The sequence below is a fragment of the Gambusia affinis genome, linkage group LG18, assembly GCF_019740435.1.
Source record: "Gambusia affinis linkage group LG18, SWU_Gaff_1.0, whole genome shotgun sequence".
NCBI lineage: Eukaryota > Metazoa > Chordata > Actinopteri > Cyprinodontiformes > Poeciliidae > Gambusia > Gambusia affinis.
Genome location: NC_057885.1, coordinates 19619605 through 19647202, shown reverse-complemented (window position 1 = coordinate 19647202; position 27598 = coordinate 19619605). Strand labels below are relative to the sequence as shown.

General features: G+C 37.4%; 1 protein-coding gene across 1 annotated transcript; it reads right to left on the bottom strand.

The window, feature by feature from the left end:
• LOC122819830 (interferon-induced very large GTPase 1-like) lies at positions 1–26821 on the bottom strand. The gene is given in 9 exon segments (XM_044096810.1): positions 1–1847; positions 16685–18872; positions 18874–20185; positions 21984–22193; positions 22274–22391; positions 22482–22546; positions 23177–23210; positions 23311–23349; positions 26745–26821. Coding segments are annotated over 8 exon segments (5127 nt in total). The 5' UTR covers positions 23317–23349; positions 26745–26821; the 3' UTR covers positions 1–653.
• Positions 26822–27598: the final 777 nt, after the last annotated feature.

Below are 27598 nucleotides of genomic sequence, written 5' to 3'. Positions count from 1 at the left end.
TAATTTGACATCAATCTTTATTAAGTTTATTGTTTTAGCAATAATTAGAGGTTGAAGAATAGTAATCTCAAGGTACTTTGGAATACAATACAGATGCATTGAATATATTGAAACATATAATCAGTTCAACCACATCATATAGACAGAAATAAAGTTAAACACATTGTAATTTAACTGTAGTTAATAATTCATGTTGGCATTTCATTTAGTGAAATGATTTCTGTCTAAGGAAACTGAGCAAAATACATCCAGTGATTGACTTTGCAGCAATCAGTGCACTGAATGATGTAATGCTGGTGCAGAGTTGATTGCATAGAGTTAACATTGAACAATTAGTTTACATGGAAACTCTCCAAATATCTGGTGTAGTAGCACATCCATATTAATTTTCGACGAGTGTATATATGTTCACATAATATCATTTGAAAACAGTTCATAAGGGAATTGAATGATAAAATTCTAAATGACCAATGATTAAAAAAAAATAAGGAGCTACAGTAAAGTAAGCCGAAACCACTTATTTTGTCTTCAGTGGAAGGAATAAGGTCAATGTGTCAAATAGAAAGGCTTTCAAAATAAAAAGCAAAAAAGGAACAAAATACTCTACATGCAAGCATCAATTGTGTTCTTACAACTAAACATGAATTATGGTTTCATTTGATGTTGAATGATTTCTTGAGGCTTTTCACTGCCTCTTCCTTTGTGATTTTCTTCCAAGCATCAGGAATGTCAGCAGGCTTTGCATCATATGCTTTAGCAAATTCCTTGTTGTACTTGGCCATCACATATTTCCAGTAATCTGATGCCTCAAGGCTCACATCTGGAAGAATATTCCAGTCGGGGTAAATCTCCCTATATTTTTTGTAAGGATGCCATTCACCCTTTGTGTCACTGCAGCGAAAACGTACGTCACTGATAACAGCAGAAGAGCAGATATCAGTCGTGAGTTTTTTTGATTCCTCCCACCTGAACCGACCTAAACCCTCTGGTCGATGCAGAGAAGCAAAGTGTTGAGTGTGGGCTTCTCCACCTGCATCACAAGATATTTTGCAGAATGGACACTGTTGACCACAACCAATCACAGTGTTAAAAAGCTCATTCTCTGGTTTCATGTGGAGCTGTGAGAGTTTTGAGTCAAACTCTGTGCTGTTGAACTTTTCTCTAAGAGATTCTGTCATTTCCTCCACACACTCGTTGAGCCAGTGAACAAACTGTTCCTGGTCAGCATTGTTCAGAACCATGAAGGCATCAAGAGAATCTTGGGAAATTACCAGTTTGTCACCAAGTTCTTTGCAGATATTTTCAACAAATGTCTTCAGACTGTCAGTGTTTTCTGCTTTTGCCTTTTTAATGGCAGCATTTATGTGGTCGATGCAGGACTTAAGATGTTTGTCCTCCAATTCACAAATTGTAGATTGAGAGGAGAAACTCTCCCTAATTCTATCAGTTATCCATGATTTTACATACTTTTCATATGAGCAAATGTAGCTCTGAAAGGTGTTGAAGTCACTTTTTGAAATCAAATTCATTAAAATTTCAAACTGGAAGGACATTCGTGTGCTGAATTCTTCTCTACTCTTCATTTTATCAACAATATCAGGACCAAGAGAACGGTAGACGAAGTTTTCAACAGCAGGTTTCAGACTTTGGTTTGTGAATTCTTCAGCTTTCTTCTGGCATTGATCTCGTTTGTGAAACACATCTTTGAAATCTGTGCGAAACATTTCCTTGTTTTTCTCCAGACATCTGTAAGGATCATTTTCTTGTATAAAATCTTCATGCATTTTCTGAAACTTTCTGGCTGCAGATCCACAGATGTGTTGTTTCAGAGACACTTCAAACTCAATGTCATTGTCAATTTTAGCATTTTTCAGCTTCTCATCAATGACGTGAAGGATTTCCTGGATGTAAGTATCATGATAATTGGTTTTTCTCTTGATTTTATCACTAATAGAGTCATTGCAAGCAGATATGATGCTGTCAGCAATTTCTTGTCTTTCTTTTTTATGATTTGTAAACCATCCTTTTAAGTTGTCTTTAAATCCTTTGGGTCTGTAAATGAAAGGCTGCAGTCCACAGTCTTTGATTTTTTTTTTACTCAGTAGTTCACATGCATGGCTTCCCTTAGGAGAAATATTTGTTTGTAACTGATGGGACACACTAGTGAAGATATTTGAAATCTGCTGTTCAGAGAAAGACAAGGTGTTCAGTGTTTCAGTCCACATCTTATCAAAACTTTCATTAAGCTCTTGGTCAGTCATTTGAAGTTTCTTCTCACGACATTCATTAATTAAATCACAAACTGCTTTCTCAATTTCTTCTGTATAAGAGGCCCTGATTTTGTCGAGTTCTTTTAATCCCTTCTTAATATCAGCTGCTGCTGTGATCTGGTTGATCACTGATCTTTCAGTTTGTCGTCTAAGACTCTTGATGCTGTTGGAGAAATCCTCTCTGTATCCTTCAATCAGATAAACATGACCTTCTGGCTGCTCAAAGTATTTCTTCAGATTGTCAAGGATCTTTGTCTCCAACTCGGTCAGCTCTGTTATTGCTTCACTTTTCAACTCAGTGATGAATTCATTCATGTCAGATATTTCAGATGTTGCAGTAAATGATCCAAAATTGGAAATTCTTGTTTCTGCTGTGGTAACCCAGGTGTACATTTCCTTTTTGAACTCCCACTCCCATTGGTTGTACTCTGTGCAGAGCCTCATGTAAGCATCAGCCACCAGGCTGTTTCTGAAGCTGAAGATGAAGTTTTCATGTTTTACTGCGTTCCACAGGCTGGTTATCCACTCACTGAACTCCAAGATGTTGTTAGAAGTTGACTCACACTTTCCCAGCTGTTGGATGATGTTTTTCTTGAGTTCATAGACAGCCTCACTGTATCCTGCATTGACTGGAGCCATTGGTGGGTTTCCATTCCAGAGTCCAGGAACGTAGCAGTTCCCAGTGTCTGGATTATACTCCATCACATCAGTGAAGCTCTTGTTCTTCTCTTTCTTCTCCATTCTAGCTGCTGCCTGGGTCATCTCATTCAGCTGTTCTAACAGCAGCTTCCTGTCTCTCAGGTTCTTCTCATGAGCTGAAACATCAGAAACGTTCTGGTGAACAAACTGACATTGAGGCTTTTTGCCGACCTCCTTCATCCTGAGGAAAGCATGCACCACTATCTGCAGGATGTCTTTCATCTCTGTTGAATTCTCCATGGCAATATTGATAATGGTGATGTCACTCAGACCAACAACAAGTGTTGCCAGCTCATTGTCGTGCTCATGGCTGTTGTCCAGCTGTGCTAGCTCTGGTGACTTTAAGCCTTCAGTGTCGATGATCATCATGAAGTCACAGTTGAGAACTTTCTTGAAGTCTTCATTGACTTTGATGAGCAGCATGAAGGCTCCTCTAGTGCATCGACCACTGCTGACTGCAAACTGAACTCCAAACATGGTGTTAAGGAGAGTGGACTTCCCTGTGCTCTGAACTCCAAGAACTGTGACGACCAGGATCTTGTTCTTTGGAGACACCAAGTCATTGAGCTGAGAGAGAACATCACTCACCCAACTGAGAGGAATGTTGGAAGCATCTCCATCTACAAGCTCAAGAGGAAATCCATCCAGCAACAACTGAGCACAGAGTTTGGGCAGATGTTGCAGTTGTTGACGTGATTGATCTGTTTCTGGAAGGTAAAGAGAAGCTTCGTAGATCTGACCCATTTCACGGAAGAAGTGCTCAACTCCCAGTGAGCTGCTGGAAAGTTGTTGGTCGATTTCTTTGATCTCTTGTTTGTTCTCAGATTCCCTGCTCTTCTTTTTGTACATTTCCCTCAGGTTAGACAGTTTTATGCGCGAGTGGTTATCAAGGTTTATTCTCATCCATTTCAAGAAGTAACGCCTTTCTGTTTCCTGGCTGGATATTGCACTAATGAAGCAAGTCATTGCTTTTGACATTGAATTATCATTCTGCTTTTTCCTCAGTTTACATATTTTATCTCGAAGTGTACATTTGTAATTTTCTATGTTTTCAGAATAATTTTTTCGAAGACGAAATTCTTCCTTTTCCAAACAAGTCAGTTCCTTCCATATTTGACCTTGTAAAGGAAGTTGTTCTTCTTTGAATTTCAGTATGTCTTCAATCTCTGCAGTAATTTCATCTGCTTTCATCTTTCCATCCTGGCACTCTGGAAAATATTCATCAACTATGATTCCCAGTTCATGTGCAACATCAGTCATCTGCTCTACAGACATCTTCCTCTGTTTATTAATTACATCACCAACTCTGGTTCTCAGTAGTTTGACAAAGTCTGCATCATTTGTGTGTTTTGTCTTTATTAGAATGTTGTTTTTAGTCAAGGCCAGACTGGTTGACATTTTTTTTATAGAATCAACTTTAAAGTTGTTGCTCTGCTGGTTTCCCACCAAAATGATTTGAGCTTTGTGGTTTTTGTTCATCAGCTGTTTGCACTCAGAGTCCAGCTGGTCAAAGAAAACAAAAACTGCAGCAGATGTCTGACACAAGAAGGAGAATTGAGTTTCAAATGAAGCAATGTCTCCACGAAGGTTAGCTATAGCAACTGGTTCACTGAAGATGTCCATGTTTTTGTTTCCACAGGGAAGGTACCAGGTCATTTCAGTCAGTCCATTAGATATTCTTCTCTGAATGTCTCCAGACTCCATGTTGTGGTGAACAAAGGTGTCATGGTATTGCTCAGAGTTACTCAAAAGTTTATTGAGGATCTCTGATTTGGACAGAGAGCACTCACCCAGTCTCACAAATGAGATCATTGGTAGTTCAGAAAGAACTATTCTTTCTTCTATGAAGCCTTTTGTTTCTGAAAGATTTGAAGGTCTGTACTTCTTAACAATGTCTCTCATGGCCCACAGCATGAGGGTGCACTGCTGTGTATCACAGTTAGGAAGCAGCAGAGGAACAGAGAACTGACACATGGACATTTTTAGAACCAACTCTTGTTGAACAAACCCATCAGAACACAGGAAGAGAGCAGTGATTATATCAAGAGGATTTAGAGAGTCGTCCACATTTGGATTGCCAAGTAGATCAAAATCAAAGTCATCAGTTTCTCTTTCATTTTCACAGTTAGACTCAGAAGCTGATGTGCATTTTATCTTTCTAGCTGTTACATTCACCATCATCACTTTCTTGAAAAGATACCATGGAAGATCTGATTTACACTTTGGTGGCTCATCGTGAATGGTCTTCTCATTGATCTCCAGTATTTTGCTGAGTGACAGCTTCTGCCTGATGAACTGCTCCAACCCCAGATCCACCAAAAGCGCCTCCAGGTGAGTTCCTGTTCAAAATAAAGCCAGATAGTTTACTTTAGTTATTAACCTTAAATCCAAAAATAATTTCTCTTTTAAATTTTGACATCAATACTTGTAAAGGTTTTTTCTGTAAGTTCATAAATGTAAACGTTTTAACAATGTCATAACCCTGTGTTATGTGACATAACATTGTATGTCACGAAACATTTTCAACCTGCATAGAGGATTAAAAAGGAAGCTAACTCTTGAAATATATAAGTAAAAGAAATAACGCACACAAGACTTGGTTCTTTGCTGTTTAGGCTGACAGGTGAGAGATTTATTACCACACATCTTCGCAGTCATTCCAAAATCCAAAATATCTGGACTTCTGCCTCTGACAACACTTTTTTATGGAGTCTCATCTCTGCTGGTGTGTGCTGAAAACAGGCCCGGGCATTGGGGGGCATTGCCCGCCCACAGAGTCAGCCATGCGCCCCCTGGACTGGAAGCTGTTTGTTGTTTTTATAGTAGAATGGCCAACTTTCTGCGATTCCTACATCAATTTGTAGGGCCTTCCACATTTTCCATATCTCTGTCCTCTGTCACTGTTTTCAGCAGTGAAAACTGTTTAATCTGTTGTTGACACGTCGTAGCCTGTTTTCCAGACACCTTTAAACGCAACATGAGCTCTACAACGCTCACACTAGGTGTACACCTGTGCAGCAGCGACTGCGACCTGCTGCTGCTGTGCAGAGCTAGTCAGGTGTGTGTTAGAGTCATGCAGCTAACTAGCAAAACGCAAAGAACTTTGTACAGTTTTTCCCCCAAACTAATCAACTGAGTTGAGTAATGCGGTTGGATGCAGGTAATGTTGGCTAAATGATGACTAGCTAATAACAATACAGCACCTTAGCTTGTTAACAAGTAACCTTTAGACTACTGATGTTGTTGTCTACATTCAGCTACGAAGATTCAAAATAAGTCGATGCCCCCCCTGTTAAACTCGTCTGAAGCCAGGGCTGACTGGAAAGTTTTGACCAAAGGCATTATTACCCTTAATTTATATAGGAACTTCTGGCATCATTTGCAGTGAATGTGTATTGGGATTTCCTAGAAATAATTTGGGACCTCCTGGATATCAGCATCTGCTCCGTTTCAGATGTGCCAAATAACAGTCAAGGATTGTTGTTCTTATCTGTCCAAACAGCATTCTGTCCAAATAATGGGGTTCTGTCCAGCAATACTTGCACACAAGGAAGTGTGTGTGTGGGTGGGGTGGGGGTGGGGGGGTTGGGGGGGGGGGGAAGCATGTTAGGATGACCTGAGAGTGATGCCTAAAGCTCCTTTGTAAAAAACAACTCCATAAATAGTATTTACTCTCTAAGAGCTATTGTGTTTCAATACATTTTATTGGGATTTTTGTCAGATTCACAAAGCATCTAAGGTCTTATGAGAGCACCTAGCATGACAAATGTTAAGAATATTGAGGAAACCGGTTAGTTAGCCAAGCAGTGTTGTTGCCAATCACAAAAACTGATCACCTCAATCTCATACTTTGCAGCCTGTAGAAGCCAGTGTGTAATGTATCACCCCCTTTCCTTCACACTGCACAGGCATGCGGCAGCAAATAAGCAATGTTGTGTGGAACTTAAATGCTCTGGGAGTGAATGGGGAAGTTTGCGTATTGTGACAAAATTATACCAAGGGCATGAAGCTCGTCAAAATGCATCAACACAATGACTGAACTTAATTAATAAATGTGTTTTTGTTTGTATTTGGGGAAAGCTAAAGACCTGGTGATTTATTTTCATAATTTCAAATTACATGATTCTATAGTTAATGGAATCACAGTCAGTGTGGATTTTCCCAATGAGGATGATTGATAACAATAGGTCCTTGTCAGCACAGGTCATGAGCTTCCTGACAAGAACATGTCGAGTCCATAGCTCTTCTCTAAAATGGTCAGCTACAATTTCCCCAAAACGCCGCATACATAGCTACTTCCAAGTATAAGAGGTTTGTCTTTCCAATACCTGAATAAGAATAAGACTCTCATGTCTCTTCTGGTCCATGAAGATGGTGAGCGCTGACGTCATGGTTGAATTACAAATATATTTCATGTACTTGTTTACATCAGTCATTGCCATGGGTTTTACTGACTTGTGTGAACAATACACTTATTCACATGTGATTTCATTTCTTATTTAACGGAAACACCTCAATTGTTAAATTGTGTATTTTTTTTCAACATTAGCTAAATACACAAAGATTTGTGCACATTTGTAATGGAAAAGCAGCTGCTGACTGAGAGGGAGGAGAGATGCTTTGGAATACGTTTGGATTTATATTGTTGGTTATCTTTACTAAAGTTGATAAAGTTAACTGTAAACATGTAAATGTTGTTTGTTATAGAAATTTAAGCTATTTAAGTGTTTCTGTTGGGTTTTCTTCAGAAACCCTGCTAAGCTAGGTGGTTGTGGCACCAGGGCAGTCCACCAGTGGCCCATTGAGTTTTTTTGTAGATAGAAAGTGTAATAATATTATTGTGAAATTACTTGTTGCTGGAAGACATTATTGAGAATATTTGAACACACAACTATAGAGTTTTAAAAACTACAAAGAAAAAATTAAAAATCTGATCGGAAAACTTATGATCACATATGATATCCATTCAATCAATCTGACTGGGTTTAGCTTGTTTTGCTAATCTTTAGATGATCCAAAACTGATAGAGGTGTGCCCTAATGGCCAAAAACAAAGAAAAAAAAAACTGGCTTCTCATTGTCATTTCCTTGTAATTCACAATCACTTCTTTGTTTTGGATCATCACATAAAAATGACCATAACATGCATTATTCTTAGTTTTTGTAGCATGAAATCAATAGTCAGAAATACTTCTCCTCTTTTGGTTTGAAAACAAGTAAAGGTTATTGTATATCATAGCAGAGGTTCACTTATATCTGTATTAATCTAGGATTATCTACAATTACATTTCTTTTACTCACTTGTTTTGGCTGATATTGCAGCCGACTTGCTGATTGTTCCATTCCTTAGTTGTGTTGAAACATGGAGGGAGTAACTAACTCCAGGCCTCAGGCTGTTGAACATCACACTGTTTGTCTCTGTTTTTAACTCTTGCACAAGTTCACCATCACTGCAGCAGGTAACAATGAAAGACTCCACTTCTCCAGAGGGTTTGTCCCACTGGAGAGAGAGAGACTCATTGCTGACATCTGAGACTTGTATTGCCATGGGAGGAACAGCCTCTGTTGAACAAACATAAGCAAATGTGTATTTTGCAAGAAATGAAGATATTTCACTGCATTTTATCCTTTTATAAAATTGATTTTTTTTAAAACACAATATTTATAGATACTTTCTTCTGTTTTGACTGTTGTAATTTTAAAATGAGCAAATATTCATCTCATTCATTCCCACACAAGATCAATTCTTCACTGTGTAAAAGTCAAACATACCTGTAACTACAGACAGAGTAGCTATTTCCTCTTTTTCTGCAATCCTTGTGACGCTGAAGGTGTACTCTGTCCCAGGTTTGAGTCCCAGAATTTCAACAGTGCTGCAGTCTCTAGTCTCCATGCTCCCTGAGTGTGTGTCACTGGTGTAATTTATTAGCAATTTATACATAACTGGGGAAACGATTGGTGCTAAACCAAAAGAAACTATGTTGGTCCCAACCCAGTGAATAGCTACAGGTGGAGAAACATCTGGCAGAAAAGAAAGGAAATATTTGTGATTTATGAGTATTGCAAAAATAACTAAATGAATGAAGACCACAGTTTAAAAACAAATGTATACATACCATCAGTCTGCAGTGACACACTGGAGCCTCCCTCTGGTTCAGTAAAGGCACCTGGTGCATCAAAGAACTGTAATTTAAATGAGAGAATATTTAATCACTAACATCAACCTGCTAGTAACACAAGTGTAAACTGTCTTGTCAAACATTAACCCAGATTAATGTTTGACAAAACAGAAATGAACACAAAGTTTCATTTCCTGTGAAAAGAACATGAAAACGAAACTTAACTCCTCAACCCAAGAAGTCTGGCTGAACACAGTGTTGTGAGCTATAATCATTTTATGCATAGTAGAAAGGAATAATTTCAAGGTTTCCATAGTCAAATTACAGTTTGGATTAAATATGTGTTTGCATACATAAAAAGGAATTTGCATCCAAATCATATTTTACAGATTTGCTGTATCTGAGTGGACAAAGTTAAAAAGAAAAAAAACAAATCACTAAAATAATCAAGTACATAACGGGCCAGAATGTATTTTTTGCAGTTAGATGAATTTTTCTGGCCTAACTGGTTTTTAAATTTACAGCTTTCAGTTTAAATGATTCATTCTCTCTGTCATTGTTTTACTTCAAGGATAGATGTCCTGAAAGGCTCCATAATAGTTTTGTTGTTTGCTTTAGTTAATGAGTGAACAAACTCTGACACAAATATTTTTGTGGTCATATGCTAAAGTTTACTCTACCCAACTGTTTCTTTGAGAAAATAATAAACTAGGAGCTGCAATCAAATTATTCCTTCACTGAAAATAATCACAAAAATCACGGTGTTGCAGAAAATATCACATAAAAGTTTATAAACACCATTTATATCAGATCATTATAACGTATTATTATTAAACATCTGAGCTCGGTTCTTATCCTTTCTTACCTCTTCCTCCTCTGGGTTTTCCATTGTTGTAGAAACATTAATCAACACTTCACACCACTTACAGAACGTTCCTACTTTTAGGGAAATAGCAGTAAAAAGAAAACAACATGCAATTAGGGCAGCACACCATGAGGTACACAGAGCTGTAGCTTGATGAAGTGAAACTGTGTTCATATAAAGGAAAAGCGACCTACCTGTTAAAGACTTCCTTCTTAAAGTTTTTAATGGAAACTCTTCAGAATAGAAACGAGGTGAAAGCAGAGAACCAAATCCACTTGCAAATAGAGGAGTAATGCCTCAGCTGCTCCTTTTATCCAGGTGGGCGGAGTCAGAATCACTCTTACCAAGAAATGAATGTGACTGGGCTGTTAGAAAATGAAACTTAACTACAGACCCAAAGGGATTGAGAGGCAGTGGAAAACTGTGTTATGTTTCATAATTTTCTGAGTGTCTTCAAGCAAAAATTTGACTTGAAATGATCATTTATAGGTTTAGTGAGTATAACACAAAACAGACCAGATGATAAATTGTAAATTGTAAAAAAAAATAAATTAAAATGTATGGACTTAAATAAAAGGTTATTTTTTTTACATTTTGATTTTTGGACCATTTTTAGTGCCACATACTGTTTAATTTAATCTAATTTGTGATGTCCATTACAGAGGTATAGACTGCATACAGATCAACAACTGTGGACAAATCAACTTGCCTGTGTTAATGATTTTAGCCATACTTTTTTACCACATGGGATTCACTAGAGATGAGGCTAGCGAAAAGCTGGGAAATCTTTGAATCAGAATTGTAATGCTGCGTTCAAGGCAGAAGAAAAGCTTGGATATCTGAGCATGACCAGATTTATTGGAAATACCGTATTTTTCACTTAGTCCAGTAGCCCTAAACTACTACATTAAAGACATGCAGTTACATTAAAGTTACTGGATTCTAAAAATATGAAATCTGTGGTCTGCACTGCTGAAATATCCTAATTTAAATGGGAAGGTTTTTATTTTCCTGGAAAACTAAAAACTCAGAAATCTATCGAGAGCGAGCATCTTGTGGCAGTGGTTAAAACCTCCATCATGGGACAGAGTGCACACAATAAGAAAATACAAAATATAACACAAAAATAAGACAGTAAATGTACAGCTTGCCATGGAATACATCCACCGATGTGTCTCCATTTGACTTGAATGTTGTGAATTAACTTGTGCTTAAAATGCTCAGACGTATAGAAATTTTAAGGTATGTAGACTTCTTAATTTGAAGAAAGGCTTGTATTTTTCTGGTATGTAGCCAGTAGGAATAATTTTGGTTATCCTAACTGACCTGAAACAGGACATGTGTACTGTGATTGAAAAAATAAATGTGTGGGGTGGGAACTGTAGCGAGGAAGGAGCAGGCTATGACAAGATCTCAGCAGCAAGAAAAGTTCTACATTCTAACAGAAACAAAAACAGATGCATGGAGCAAGTTTTTGCAGGAGGAAACATGATTTGAAAGCATTATTGATTTCATCCATTTTCTAAGCATTTTGTATTTGTCTACTAATTAGTCTTCATTGTTGGGTGTAAAGTGTTACTCAGTTCCAGTCCTCAGGGATTCAGATTCAGAACACTTGATTCAAATGATTGCATGCAATCAAGTGCTGCAGAAGCTTCACTTACTCAAGTCAGGTGTGTGGTAGAAGGGATGTCATTCTGTGGTCCCCAACGAATGGAATTGAGAAACATTGGTGTAAAGAATAAAAGCAAAACAATGGATCCATTAGCCTTTTTCACTCCAAGGTTGTACGGGAAAATCACAATTTATTAGAGTAACCACAAAATGTGTATGGCCTTTCAAGCAGTTCTGCAAGTAATGTATTGAGAAATTATACGTTTTTAAAATAATCCAAAATATGACCAGACAACTGACTGGTTAACACTGTGGGTGCAGCGGACTTAAAAGCACAGACATTACATAAACAAAAGGGATGTAGAGTTAAAATTAAGCAGATACCAATATTGACTTTATCAGGACCCTGATCTGATATTTAGGGATTAATTGGATAGGGGTGTCAAACCCGTAATCATTTTGGGCCACATATAGATGATAAACGTTCTTCAGGGGCCGATCTTCCCATAATATATTGATAAAGCCATGAACAAACTATTATAATTTTAATAAACAGCTGTGTTGGATGAGTAAATATTAAAATTAAATATTGAACATTTTCTCACACTGATCAGTCTTTCCAAGATTTCATAATCTTAGGAACCTTTTGCAATAGAAATCACAGATTTTGAAGAGCTAATTTTAAAATATTTGCAAGAAATTTTGAGATATTTGCTTAAGATAGTAAATGTAACTTTTTGTTCTCTACATCAGTCATGGAGCAAAACTTGACATCAAATAAACCTGACACAGAAAAGAAGTAGGGGAAATAAATGTTATCACCTGAGGTGGGAGTTAGACTCACTAGTTAATGTTTTGACCACTTCTGCAAAACAATTAGTAAGAAACACAATTATTGATTATTTCATCTTCATTTGTTGATTCTGCAGGAATTTCTGCAAAAAACTGAAGGGACTGATTCAAACAAATAAACAGAAGTAAAACAAATAAAAACTTTTGTTTTAACCACAATTGTTATCTTGACAGTCATATTTATACGTGACTTTGGAGGGCAATATAAAACTCATGGCAGGCCGGATTTGACCCCTGGACCTTCAGATTGGGGCATCTGCATCTCAGGTTTTTAAATCAAAGAAATTTAAACACTCAAAGCAAAAATGCAGATTTTACTTCTTTATTCTGTGACAAATATGCAGACAACAAATTCTGCTTTAATTCATGGCATATTGTATGGCACACTGCTTTAATTTATTTAAAGGTTATAAATATGTTGTTATCCTGATAAATGAAAATGTTGTTATAGAATAAATTCAGAATAATCAATGAAGGTGTTTCCAGTAATCTTTTCAAATGACTCAGAAGAACAGAGGCGCAAACAAATTGCAACTTTTTTATTACCATTTATTGTGTCATAATGGTTACACATTAGCTGGGTTTGTATCGGACAAGTAACATGCTACACCTCTTACAGGTCTGAGTAATTTCTTTCATGCAATAAAAAATAAGACAAATGAAATCTATCAAACACTAAACACATCTAAAAAGGAATGTTCAAATGTTGAAATGGGAAAAATAAGATTTAGGTAGCTTTGGAAAAGCACCGAAAATCATCCATCCATTGTAGTTGCACATTTGGACCATTTTCTAACAACGCTGTACTGTACGACAAAATACTTGTCTTATAGTACTTGTCTTTTATGAACAAAACTTTCTAAAAGAACAGAACAATAAAATGCATTAATTAGAAATGATTATTGATTTAAAAAATACATGGAGCTATAGTAAAACAGGCTTTAAGTGGTTTATTTTGTCTTCGGTGAAAGGGATGAGCCCTAAGTGTAAATTATCCAGGCTTTCAAAAAAAGGGGAAAGTATAATAGAAATACTCTACATGCAAGAGTTACCAGTTTTTATTAGTTTAATAGAATAGAAACTAGTTCTTAAAACTGCTCTAGTTTTTAAAACCACTTGTGTTCTTAAAACTCAACATTTGTTATATTTCACTTGATGTTGAACGACTCCTTGAGACTTTTCTTTGCCTTTTTCTTTGTGATTTTCTTCCAAGCATCAGGAATGTCAGCAGGCTTTGCATCATATGCTTCAGCAAAATCCTTGTTGTACTTGTTCATCACATATTTCCAGTAATCTGATGATTCAAGGCTCACATCTGAAGGAATATTCCAGTATGGGAAAAAATTCTTATATTCTGTGTAAGGACACCATTCATTGTTTGTGACACTGCAGCGAAAACGTTTTTTACTGATAACACACAAGAGAAGTGCAGACATCAGTCGTGAGTCTTTTTGAGTCTTTCGACTTGATGAAACCTAAACCATTTGGTCGATGCAAAGAACCAAAGTGATGAGTGTGGGCTTCTCCACCTGCTTCACAAGATATTTTGCAGAATGGACACTGTTTGCCACAACCAACCACTCTGCTGAAAAGCTCATTCTCTGGTTTTATGTGGAGCCGTGAGAGTTTTGTTTCAAACTGTGTGTTGTTAAACTTTTCTCTAAGAGATTCTGTCATTTCCTCCACACACTTGTTGAGCCAGTGAGCAAACTGTTCCTGGTCAGCATTGTTCAGAACCATGAAGGCATCAAGTGCATCTTGGGAAATTACCAGTTTATCACCAAGTTCTGTGCAGATCTTGACAACAAATGTTCTCAGACTGTCAGTGTTTTCTGTGTTTGCCTTTTTAATGGCAGCATTTATGCGGTCGATGCAGGACTTAAGATGTTTGTCCTCTAACTCACAAACTGTCAACCCAGAGGAGAAATGCTCCTTAATTCTACCAGATATCCATAAATTTACATAAAATTCATATGAACAAATGTAATCCTTAAAACTGTAGAAGTCATTTTCAGAAATCAGATCCAGTAAGATTGAATACTGGAAGGACATTCGTGTGCTGAACTCCTCTTTTGTCATCATTTTATCAACAATATCAGGACCAAGAGAACGATGGATGAAGTTTTCAGACTTTGGTTTGTGAATTCTTCAGCTTTCTTCTGGCATTGATCTCGTTTGTGGAAGTCATCTTTGAAATTTGTGCGAAACATTTCCTTGTTTTTCTGCAGACATCTGTAAGGATCATTTTCTTGTATAAAATCTTCATGCATTTTCTGAAACTCCCTGGCTGCAGATCCACAGATATGTTGTTTCAGAGACACTTCAAACTCAATGTCTATGTCAACATCAGCTTTGTTCAGCCTGTCGTCAATGATGTGAAGGATCTCCTGGATAAAAGTGTCATGATAATTGGCTTTTCTACTAAGTTTGTTACTAATACACTCAATGCAAGCAGACATAATGCTGTCAGCGAGTTCTTGTTTTAACTTTAAAAGATTTGGCATGTTATATACGTGTATTATGTATTTCATTATTATTCTGGGTGTGTCCCTTTTCTGAAGGAACACACATGTGAAGATATTTAAAATCTGGAATTCAGAAAAAGACAAGATGTTCAGTGATTCAGTCCACATCTTATTAAGACATTCATCAAGCTCTCTGTTAGTAATTTGGCTATTTTGCTGTAGTGGAGAGTTGATTTCATTGAGTTGATAACAATAAACATTTAATTTATACTAACACTCTTTTGTTATTCATCTAATGTAGTAGCACATTTATAACAATTTATAACAAGATGTATATTTTCAGACAAGATAATTTGCAAACAAAAGTTAATGAAAGAATAGAATGACCAAATATTATAAATGATCAATGATTTCAAAAATAATAAGTAGTTCTATAGTAAATTAGCCCAAAGCTGTTTATTTTGTAATTTGTGAAAGCGCTGAAACCAATATGTAAATTAGAATGAGTTCAATAAAGGACAAATATACTCTACATGCAAGAACCATGCAGAGTTCTTGTAATTCATGTTTCACTTGAACATAATAATAATTATGTTCAATTATAATTTCACTTGATGTTGAATGATTTCTTGAGGCTTTCCACTGCCTCTTCTTCTGTAATGCTCTTCCAAGCATCAGGAATGTCAGCAGGCTTTGCATCATATTCTTCAGCAAATGCCTTGTTGTACTTGTTCATCACATATTTCCAATAATCTGACGCCTCAAGGCTCACATCTGGAGGAATATTCCAGTCTGGGTAAAAGTCTCTATATTTTTTGTAAGGATGCCATTCACCCTTTGTGTCACTGCAGCGAAAACGTTTGTTACTGATAACAAGAGAAGAGCAGATGTCAGTCATGAGTTTTCGTGAGTCATCCCACCTGAACCGACCTAAACCCTGTGGTCGATGCAGAGAAGCAAAGTGATGAGTGTGGGCTTCTCCACCTGCATCACAAGATATTTTGCAGAATGGACACTGTTTGCCACAACCGATCACTCTGTTGAAAAGCTCATTCTCTGGTTTTATGTGGAGAAGAGAGAGTTTTGTTTCAAACTTTGTGTTTTTAAACTTTTCTCTTAGAGATTCTGTCATTTCCTCCACACACTTGTTGAGCCAGTGACCAAACTGTTCCTGGTCAGCATTGTTCAGAACCATGAAGGCATCAAGAGCATCCTGGGAAATTACCAGTTTATCACCAAGTTCAGTGCAGATCTTGACAACAAATGTTCTCAGACTGTCAGACTTTTCTGTGTTTGCCTTTTTAATGGCAGCATTTATGTGGTCGATGCAGGACTTAAGATGTTTGTCCTCTAACTCACACACATTAGACTCCGAGGAGAAATGCTCATGAATTCTACCAGATATCCATAAATTTACGTAAACTTCATATGAACAAATGTAGCTCTTAAAGCTGTAGAAGTCATTTTCAGAAATCAGATCCAGTAAAATTGAATACTGGAAGGACATTCGTGTGCTGAACTCCTCTTTTGTCATCATTTTATCAACAATATCAACACCAAGAGAACGATAGATGAAGTTTTCAACAGCAGGTTTCAGACTTTGGTTCGTGAATTCTTCAGCTTTCTTCTGGCATTGATCTCGTTTGTGGAAGACATCTTTGAAATCTGTACAGAACTTTTCCTTGTTTTTCTGCAGACGTTTATAAGGATCATTTTCTTGTATAAAATCTTCATGCATTTTCTGAAACTTTCTGGCTGCAGATCCACAGATGTGTTGTTTTAGAGACACTTCAAACTTCATGTCTATGTCAACATCAGCTTTGTTCAGCCTCTTATCAATGATGTGAAGAATCTCTTGGATGTAAGTATCATGATAATTAGTTTTTCTCTTGACTTTATCACTAATATAGTCAACACAATCTGAAATAATCCAATCACCAATTTCTTGTCTTGCCTTTATTAGATCCGTCCAGGTCCAAAGTCCTTTAAGAGTAGTTGTGACTTTTTCCATCCCCCCTTTAGGTTTGTATGTAAAAGGCTGCAGTCCACAGTCTTTGAGGATTTTTTTATTCAGAAGTTCACATGCATGGCTTCCTTTGTGTGAAAGATTTGATCGCAACTGATGGGACACATTGGTGAAGATATTTAAAGTCTGCTGTTCAGAGAAAGACAAGGTTTTCAGTGTTTCAGTCCACATCTTGTCAAAACTTTCATCAAGCTCTAAGTCAGTCATTTTAACTTTTTTCTTACGACATTCATCAATTAAAGCACAAACTGCTTTCTCAATTTCTTCTGTATAAGAGGCTCTGATTTTATCAAGTTCTTTCAATCCCTTCTTAATATCAGCTGCTGCTGTGATCTGGTTCAACACTGAACTTTCAGTTTGTCGTCTAAGACTCTTTATGCTGTTAGAGAAATCCTCTCTGTATCCTTCAACCAGATAAACATGACCTTCTGGCTGCTCAAAGTATTTCTTCAGGTTTTCAAGGATCTTTGTCTCCCACTTGGTCAGCTCTGTGATTGCTTCACTTTTCAATTCAGTGATAAACTCATCCATGTCAGATATTTCAGACGTTGCAGCCACTGTACCAAAATTGGAAATTCTAGTTTCTGCTGTGGTGACCCATTTGTACATTTCCTTTTTGAACTCCCACTCCCATTGGTTGTACTCTGTGCAGAGCCTCATGTAAGCATCAGCCACCAGGCTGTTTCTGAAGCTGAAGATGAAGTTTTCATGTTTTACTGCGTTCCACAGGCTGGTTATCCACTCTCTGAACTCCAAGATGTTGTTAGAAGTTGACTCACACTTTCCCAGCTGCTGGATGATGTTTTTCTTGAGTTCATAGACAGTCTCACTGTATCCTGCATTGACTGGAGCCATTGGTGGGTTTCCATTCCAGAGTCCAGGAATGTAGCAGTTCCCCGTGTCTGGATTATACTCCATCACATCAGTGAAGCTCTTGTATTTTTCTTTCTTCTCCATTTTAGCTGCTGCCTGGGTCATCTCATTCAGCTGTTGTAACAGCAGCTTCCTGTCTCTCAGGTTCTTCTCATGAGCTGAAACATCAGAAACGTTCTGGTGAACAAACTGACATTGAGGCTTTTTGCCGACCTCCTTCATCCTGAGGAAAGCATGCACCACTATCTGCAGGATGTCTTTCATCTCTGTTGAATTCTCCATGGCAATATTGATAATGGTGATGTCACTCAGACCAACAACAAGTGTTGCCAGCTCATTGTCGTGCTCATGGCTGTTGTCCAGCTGTGCTAGCTCTGGTGACTTTAAGCCTTCAGTGTCGATGATCATCATGAAGTCACAGTTGAGAACTTTCTTGAAGTCTTCGTTGACTTTGATGAGCAGCATGAAGGCTCCTCTAGTGCATCGACCACTGCTGACTGCAAACTGGACTCCAAACATGGTGTTAAGGAGAGTGGACTTCCCTGTGCTCTGAACTCCAAGAACTGTGACGACCAGGATCTTGTTCTTTGGAGACACCAAGTCATTGAGCTGAGAGAGAACATCACTCACCCAACTGAGAGGAATGTTGGAAGCATCTCCATCTACAAGCTCAAGAGGAAATCCATCCAGCAACAACTGAGCACAGAGTCTGGGCAGATGTTGCAGTTGTTGACGTGATGAATCTGTTTCTGGAAGGTAAAGAGAAGCTTCGTAGATCTGACCCATTTCACGGAAGAAGTGCTCAACTCCCAGTGAGCTGCTGGAAAGTTTTTGGTCGATTTCTTTGATCTCTTGTTTGTTCTCAGAATCTTTGCATTTTTCCTTGTAAAGCTCCCTAAGGCCTGAAAGTTTTATTCGAGACAAATTGTCGAGGTTCATTCTCATCCATTTTAGAAAGTAACACCTTTCTCTATGTGGCCTGGATATTGCACTAATGAAGCAAGTCATTACACTTGACATTGCATAGGAGTTTTGTTTTTGACGTTGCTCTTCTTTTTTCTTTTTAAGGTTGCTCTTATAGTTTTCTGTCTTCAGAACCAACTTTTCGGAGACGAAATTCTTCCTTTTCCAAAAATGTCAGTTCCTTCCATATTTGACCTTGTAAAGGAAACTGATTTTCTTTGAATTGAAAAGTATCTTTTATCTCTGCAGTGATGGCATCTGCATTTTTCTTTCCATCTTGACACTCTGGAGAATCTTCATCAACTGTGATTCCCATTTCATGAGCAACATCAGCCATCTGCTCTACTGACATCTTCGACTGTGGGTTGGTAAGTACACTGCTCACAACTTTCTTCAAAGATTTGACAAAGTCTGCATCATTTGTTTTGTTAGTTTTTATAATTATATTGTCCTTTGTCAAGCCGAGAGTGGCTAATATTTTCTTTAGACCATCTGGAGTAAGGTTCTTGTTCTGTTGGTTTCCCACTAAGAAGATCTGAGCTTTGTGGTTTTTGTTAGTCAGCAGTTTGCACTCAGAGTCCAGCTGGTCAAAGAAAACAAAAACTGCAGCAGATGTCTGACACAAAAAGGAGAATTGAGTTTCAAATGAAGCAATGTCTCCACGAAGGTTAGCTATAGCAACTGGTTCACTGAAGATGTCCATGTTTTTGTTTCCACAGGGAAGGTACCAGGTCATTTCAGTCAGTCCATTAGATATTCTTCTCTTAATGTCTCCACACTCCATGTTGTGATGAACAAATCTTTCATGGTATTGCTCAGAGTTACTCAAAAGTTTATTGAGGATCTCTGATTTGGACAGAGAACACTCACCCAGTCTCACAAATGAGATCATTGGAAGTTCAGAAAGAACTATTCTCTCTTCTATGAAGCCTTTTGTTTCTGCAAGATTTGAAGGTCTGTACTTCTTAACAATGTCTCTCATGGCCCACAGCATGAGGGTGCACTGCTGTGTATCACAGTTAGGAAGCAGCAGAGGAACAGAGAATTGACACGTGGACATTTTTAGAGCTAACTCTTGATGAACAAATCCATCAGAACACAGGAAGAGAGCAGTGATTAAATCAAGAGGATTAAATGTTTCAGCCTTATTTGAACTTTCAAACAGATCCTCCAAATCACTCTCTGTACTTTCTGATGCATCATCACAGTTTGACTCAGAAGAGGCATCACTCAAGTCACATGATACACCTCTTACGTTCCTAGCAGTCACATTAACCATCACTAATTTCTTAAGAAAATTCAACGGGATATTTGATTTACAGTTGCCCAGGTCATCAGTGATCGTCGTCTCATCAATCCCAAGTATTTTGCTTAATGATAGCTTCTCTTTGTGGTACTTCTCCAAGCCCAAATCTTCCAAAAGCCTCTCAAGGTTGGTCTCTGTGAATGATAAAGATACATTAAGTTTTTAATGTGTATGAGTGTGAAGTCTAATTAAATACTATTTTTAACTTCTGCACTGTAGATCATATTTTTGCACAGAAGGCAAGAAACATTGTTCTACAATTGAAACTAATGATGTTTTATCTGCTAACTTAAAAGGGACATATCCTGCAAAATAATTGCTTTTAGCACTTAATTACATTTTGTTGTGTACTTGGAGTTTCTAGTATTGCAGAAAAGTTTAATCTGTTTATATTCTGTTCGGGTCTTATCTTTTCAATTTGGAAATTTTTTCTATATTCATATCTATTCACTATTACATCCAAGAATTTGTTGAGGAACTGCAGCAAAAATTTTGGTTTGTGCTGCTATCATTTTAAAGATATAAAGAAATGTACTTAGAGGTCATCAAAGGTCAACCATCCCCCCCCCACCTTCTTCATATCAGATGAAATGGGTGTCAATTAACTCAACTCCGTTTGTGCATCAAAAATTTTCGTTTGTTCTGCTTTGGCTTTGAAGATATTGATGAAAGGTTAAAATTCAAAAGGTCAACCAGCCCCCCCCCACTTTTATGAAATCAAACAAAACAGGTGACAATCAACTCCGCTATGTTTGCGCTGGTTTGTGCAGCAAAGATTTTGATTTGTGCCACTATCATTTTAAAGATATTAAGAAAAAAGTTCTCTAGGGGTTATCAGAGGTCAACCACTCCCATGCCCCTGCTCACATTTGAAATAATTAAATGAATAAATAAATTTGGTGTCAATCAACTCAGCTATGTTTGTACTGGTTTGTGCAGCAAACATTTCCATTTTTACAGCTATCATTTTGAAGATGTTAATAAAAATATTTGTAGCGGTCATCAAAGGTCAAGGTTCATGCTGGATCTGTGAATTTCATTTGAAATTGTTATGTGCTAACCTATGTACATGAATAATTTAATTTTAACATGGATGAAATTTGCTTGGAACTAGGTCTTATGCAGAAAGAATTGGTACAACACCTTCCAAAACACACTAGGTGACCTGTATTTTAGTTTCTGATCACCAGAGGGCGCTATTAGACAAGCTATACTGTTGAAATACAAAAAGTAAGACTAGAGCAAAACTACTACTGGCCATCTAGTCATCTGTTTCCAGGTCAATTTCATGATCGACAGTCATCAACACTTATTTTCACGACTTCAAATCAATGCACAAACTGTTTATACAAGAAGGCGGACCTTTTGACCTTTAAACTTTAATATCTTCAAAGCCAAAACAGCACAAATGAAAATTTTTGTTGTAAAACAAGCACCAACTCACCTGAACTGAGTTTGTACAATTAAATATATAAATTTGAATGTGAGGAGGGCCAGGGCAGTGGTTGACCTCTGATGACCCTTGGGGTCACCAGACCTTTATCATTTTAAAAATATTTTTCATAATATCTTTAAAATGATAGCGGCACAAACAAAAATCTTTGCTGCACAAACCAGCACAAATGGAGTCGAGTTAATTGACACCCATTTCATCTGATTTTAAGAAGGTTGACCTTTGATGACCTCTAAGTACATTTCTTTATATCTTTAAAATGATGAACATCTTTAGATGAATTCACTTAAAATTTGGAAGATCATTTCCAATTTTTAGGGTTAGCTTATTAACAAAGTTGAGTGTGAAGGATGACCAATAATTCCTTCTTAATACCAGGCAAAATAAATATTTTTAGTTCAAAATACATTTATAAATTATGTATTGTTTTGTTTTGTTTCACAGTCAACTTTGTTGCTAAAGTGACACATAATACTTACTTTGTGTTTTCCTTTCTTCCTCAAGGTTTTGTTGTCCATGATCACTGATTTCTGTCGAGTCATTTGTGTCTGTTGTCTCTTGTAACGTTTCTTCCTCCCTGCAGTTGATCACAATGTGTTTCTCCATTTCACCAACAGGGGTCTCCACAGGCTGAGAAATTAACTCATGGCTGATCTTATACTGTGTTGTCTTCACATGACGGCAAACAGCTGTGAAGACAATAACAACAATCATAATAATACACAGACTGCTGATTGTTCTTTGTCTTTTTTTAATTGAATACACTGACCTTTACCATCTGTACCCGTTTCATGATAATCAGCTTCACAGGCGGCACATGTTGTTGATCCTGGGTCGTTTTCTTCTTCACAGTAAAGTTCCATAAATGAATCTTCAGTACTGGTTTCCTTAAGATAAAAATATAAGAGTAGATATTTTTCAGTCTTACATTGGGTACAATATTTTTCCTGATGTTTTTCTACAAAGTAGCTGTGTACCTCCATTGTGGAAGATGACTCTTTGATACTACTTCCTGCTTGGTTATCATTCCGGCAGCTTTTCTCTGAAAGGAGAAAGAGAAAAATTATTCAATTATTATTTGCATCTTCAACTTCCTTCAACACATTTATGATGCATTATAATCCCACAAAACCTAAAAGCTCTTTTTCTACTCAGACTCAAAGATACAAGTTAAAAGAAAATAGTTGCTGTCTGTTGTTAGCATGATAAATATTCTCAGGCTGGAGTAAAAGAATGTGTTAAAACAGATGGTCTGGTTCAATCAACTGAAGATAAAAACCTTGGAGCAGAACATGGATGCAACAAAACTGATAGAAATTAAAAACCTCCACTTGCACAAGGAAAACCTGAATCTCCACACATACAGTTGAAATGAGATATTTACATACACTAAATAAAGAGACATGTTTTTTTTTCACTGTCTGAAATTAATCTGATCTAACCTCTCTTGGTTTTCTTTAAGATGGAATTACCCAAATTATTTCTATTTAGTATATGCCAGAAATCATATTCAGAACAGAGAGGTTTGATGAGATTTAACTTCAGGCAGTGAGAAAAACAACTGTCTGTCATTTGGGCGACTGTGGCTCTGTGGGTAGTAGAGTAGAGTAGTAGCAGCCTTAGTCAGCATCACAGTCAGCGAATGCTGAAGGAGGGCCCTCATCTTCCTCACCATGAATATCCTCTGAGTCTTCAGAGCTGGGCTCCTTAAAACAAATAACAAAAACATAATTTAAGTATCACATAGATGATGGAAAATGATATAATTTTCATTATATTTTGGACATTCATAATGTGGCTGTGTACCTCCATTGTGGATCAAACTCTAAAACATTCAACTTCTCTCTGAAAGAAAAAGAAAAAATATTGAAACATCTGTTTTGATAACAAATGAAAGAGAGGCAGCATTATATTCCAGTGCTTTGTTTTTCTTTTCCTGTCCTGTAGTGTGGCCAGGGGCGCCGTATGGGGGGGGGGGAAGTTATGGCAACTCTAAGGGCCTCTGACCAACAGGGGGCGCTCCACAATTTATTTATTTATTTTTTTGTTCATAGAAATAAAAATAAAATTGGGGCTCTGTCAATTACAAAATTAATTAGATTGTATTATATTCTAATTATAAAATGAGTTTTTTTTTGTTTGTTTTTTTTAAATAGAAATATATGGAGAGGGAGAAAAATGCAAGAGTGTGAATTTATAACCCAGTTTTTCTCCAAGAGAGGTGGGCAGACTGTGTGAGATTATCAACCAGTTAGCTTAGCTACAGATTACTGTTTGCCTCCATTTCACTGGCATCTAATGAATTAAGAAAAAAGAAAAAACCCAAGATATTCATATATTAAACATGTCCCTTTACCTTTTACCACTTAACAACAGGTGAGTCAGTCAGCAGCAGCTCTAACTCACGTCTCTTCTAACCCGTCCTGTCCTGAGTGGAATTAAAGCTGCAGTATGTAACTTTTATAAAATATATAAAAAAAAAAAAAAAAAAAAAAAATTCCCTTCTCACCCACCGCGGGTGGTGATTCTTCTTCCTCTTAGCTCGGGTCCTCTACCAGAGGCCTGGGAGCTTGAGGGTTCTGCGCAGTAACTTGGCTGTGCCTAGGACTGCACATTTCTGGACTGAGATGTCTGATGTTGTTCCTGGGATCTGTTGTAGCCACTGTTCCAGTTTGGGGGTGACTGCCCCGAGGGTCCCGATGACCACAGGCACCACTGTGGTCTTCACCTTCCAGGCCCTCTCCAGTTCCTCCCTTAGGCCCTGGTATTTCTCTAGTTTTTCATGCTCCTTTTTCCTGATGTTGCAGTCACTTGGTATTGCCACATCCACCACAACGGCTTTCCTCTGTTGTTTATCCACCACGACTATGTCTGGTTGGTTCGCCCTCACCATTTTGTCTGTCTGGATCTGGAAGTCCCACAGGATCTTAGCTCGGTCATTCTCCACTACCTTCGGGGGTGTTTCCCACTTTGATCTTGGGGGTTCCAGTCCATATTCTGCACAGATGTTTCTGTACACTATGCCTGCCACTTGGTTGTGTCGTTCCATGTATTCTTTCCCTGCCAGTATCTTGCACCCTGCTGTTATGTGTTGGACTGTCTCAGGGGCCTCCTTGCACAACCTACACCTTGGGTCTTGTCTGGTGTGGTAGATCTGGGCCTCAATTGCTCTGGTGTTTAGGGCCTGTTCCTGGGCGGCCATGATGAGGGCCTCTGTGCTGTCCTTCAGTCCAGCTTTTTCCAGCCATTGGTAGGACTTTCTGATGTCAGCCACTTCGGTTATTTGCCGGTGGTACATCCCATGCAGGGGCTTGTCCAACAGATCCAAGTTTTCATCTCTTGCCCATTTCCGCTTCGTTGTTCCAGTAGCCCATTTATCATCAAGGTGCTCTGGTTCCCCAGCACCTGACGCAGACCTTGTTTGGCCGGGCGACGTCTGAGCCGGCATGTTTCCTTGCTTCTTTGTGTCTCTCATGTTATGAGGTAGGCTGTAGCTCGAAGGATCTTGCCTAAGGACCCAGACAGGATAGCGCCCTTTTTTCCGGTTTCGACCTGGATTCGAACCCGGGTCGACCGGGTGAAAACCCGCTGACTTATCTATTGAGCTATCCTGCCAGCTGTATGGCAGGATATATATATATATATATATATATATATATATATATATATATATATATATATATATATATATATATATATATATATATATATATATATATATATATATATATATATATATATATATATATATATATATATTTTATTTTTTTTTATTTTATTTTTTTTTCCAAATATTTGTTAAAATATTTGGCCAGTTGGCAGTTGCAAGCCTTTAAAATTGTCACACTTTGATAGGTCAGATACACTCAAATAATTGTAACAGCAGTTGCGTGGGGGGCCCAATACATTTTTTTGTCAGGGGGCCCAAGATTCCTGGCAGCGCCCCTGAGTGTGGCACTGAATGATGGTCAAAGGGAGGCCAAATACATGCACTTTCACTTTCATTTAACCCTCCTGTAATGTTGCAGGTCAAATAGAGCCGTTTTAAAGTTTAAAAATAGTTTTAAAATAGATGGAAGTTGTTGTTTTTTGGCATGAAACTTTTTCCATTTGTCTTAATGGATGCACTCTACATATAAATTGAAAAATTATTCATTTTACACATTTCCAACCCCTCCTGCATCTATTTTTTACATAGATACTGTTCGGGTCAATTTGACCCGGCAGTCAAGTTGAAGTGCAAGAAAGATAAAATGTCCAATTCTAAATGTTTCTTTGCAGCTATGAACCATATTTCACCACACACACACCCACACACACAGACACACACAAGCCCACTTTCTCACTACTCTCTTTACTTCACTAGGAAATTGCAAGAAAGCAGGTGTTCATTCAATGCTTAAGGTTCCCATGGACAAACTCCACCCACACTGAGTGACACTCAGCAGAAGTGGAGGGAAACATGAGTCTGCATGACTCATTTATCCTGATTTTAATTTGACCCTGAACAGTAAGTGTGTCTCAAGTTCAATTATAAAGATCACCCACCGATAAAAAAAAAAGTCCAATATAAAATTTTTTACCAAAGATCAATTTCAAGGAAATTATTCTTTCTTTATAGGTTTTTTTAAGTGGACACAAAAAATTTGAATTCCATTTTTATGTCCAAATGAGTAAATGAGTAGGTTGTCGTTATTGATCCTTAATTTCTGAGAAATAAAAAGATTATTGATGATTGAAATGGTTAGTATTGGAGTTAATAATCATATAAAAAATGTTTTAGAGGATTTTTTTGGTATCTGACAGTACTGCATGATTAAACACTCCCCGGGTCAAATTGACCCACGAACATTATTACTGTACCTCAGAAACGAACAGAACAGGAGGATTAAATCAGAAAAAGGGAATTCACAATTCACAAAAAATAAAAAAAAATTTGAAACAGGAAAAAGTATTTACTGTTTTTTCCAGAAACCTTTAACACAGAACAACGAGCTTTATGTAAAACATAACTCAACAAACCCTGTAAACTACGGAGACTGACCATCTGGACTTGATTAACATTAGTTTGGTGTCTGATGTTTTATCGGGCGTCACTCGTGCGAATTAGTTTCCTGACTTTAGCACTGATAATATCAGAGGTTAGTATAACAAGTGACCATTAATGTTTTTTTTCACCCGTTTATTTCGTTTTTAAATCAATCAAAAAAAACAAAAAAAAAACAGTATAAATAGCTTACCGTAGCAGAAGATCTGTTTGAGCACCGACTGTTTTTCATAAAAAAAACCGTCCCTCTCCTTCTAACGGAGCTGCAGTACTGCAGTGCAGACGTCCTTTTATAACCTGCTGAAAAACACTTTCACTTTCATAAACACGTTTTTCAGTTGTTTCTTGTAAATCACATGGTTTCCACGACATGGTCATTCCGGCTCTGTTGTTGGGATTTATTTTTAAAAGAACTGCTGCTAATGTCTACGACGTTATGACAGAATATAGGACAAAAAAAGGTAAACAAAAATAAAAATACTTGCACGCAGAAAGAAATTTATCTTTGCAGTTTTCTGAGTCTTTGTCCAAAGGCGCCCCCTATCGGTCGGTAGGAACAACAATCCAGCAAATTGGATTGTAAAATAGATTTAGGTTCATATGTTGAAAAATTATTTCTTAACAATGTTTGTAACCAGATTCTTCTACCTTAGATCGTCAAATAATACCCTTTAAATAAAAATAATAAAATAATATATATTTGTTGGTACAGAGTCAGTATAATAGAGACATCCACAACCCATCTTGAGTGTTCTGGATGACTTTGTCAAGTAGTTCAGAATCTGAACTTTTACTGCACTGTCTGTCTGTGTCCGTGTCATTGCTGTAAAGTTCTCCTCTACCATTATCAGAAAGAGTTTAGTTTTTCTTTTACTGTTCCTCTCATTGCTCACAATATCCCAAAGAAAGAGTGACAAGCTGTGCAAACATGTTCAGTTCCTTTATTGTCCCACAAAGAGGGTTTCTATTTTGTAGCCAGGCATTTCAAACATACAAAACAACATAAAATAGACAATATTAAAAACAGATAAAGCATACAAGCACCAA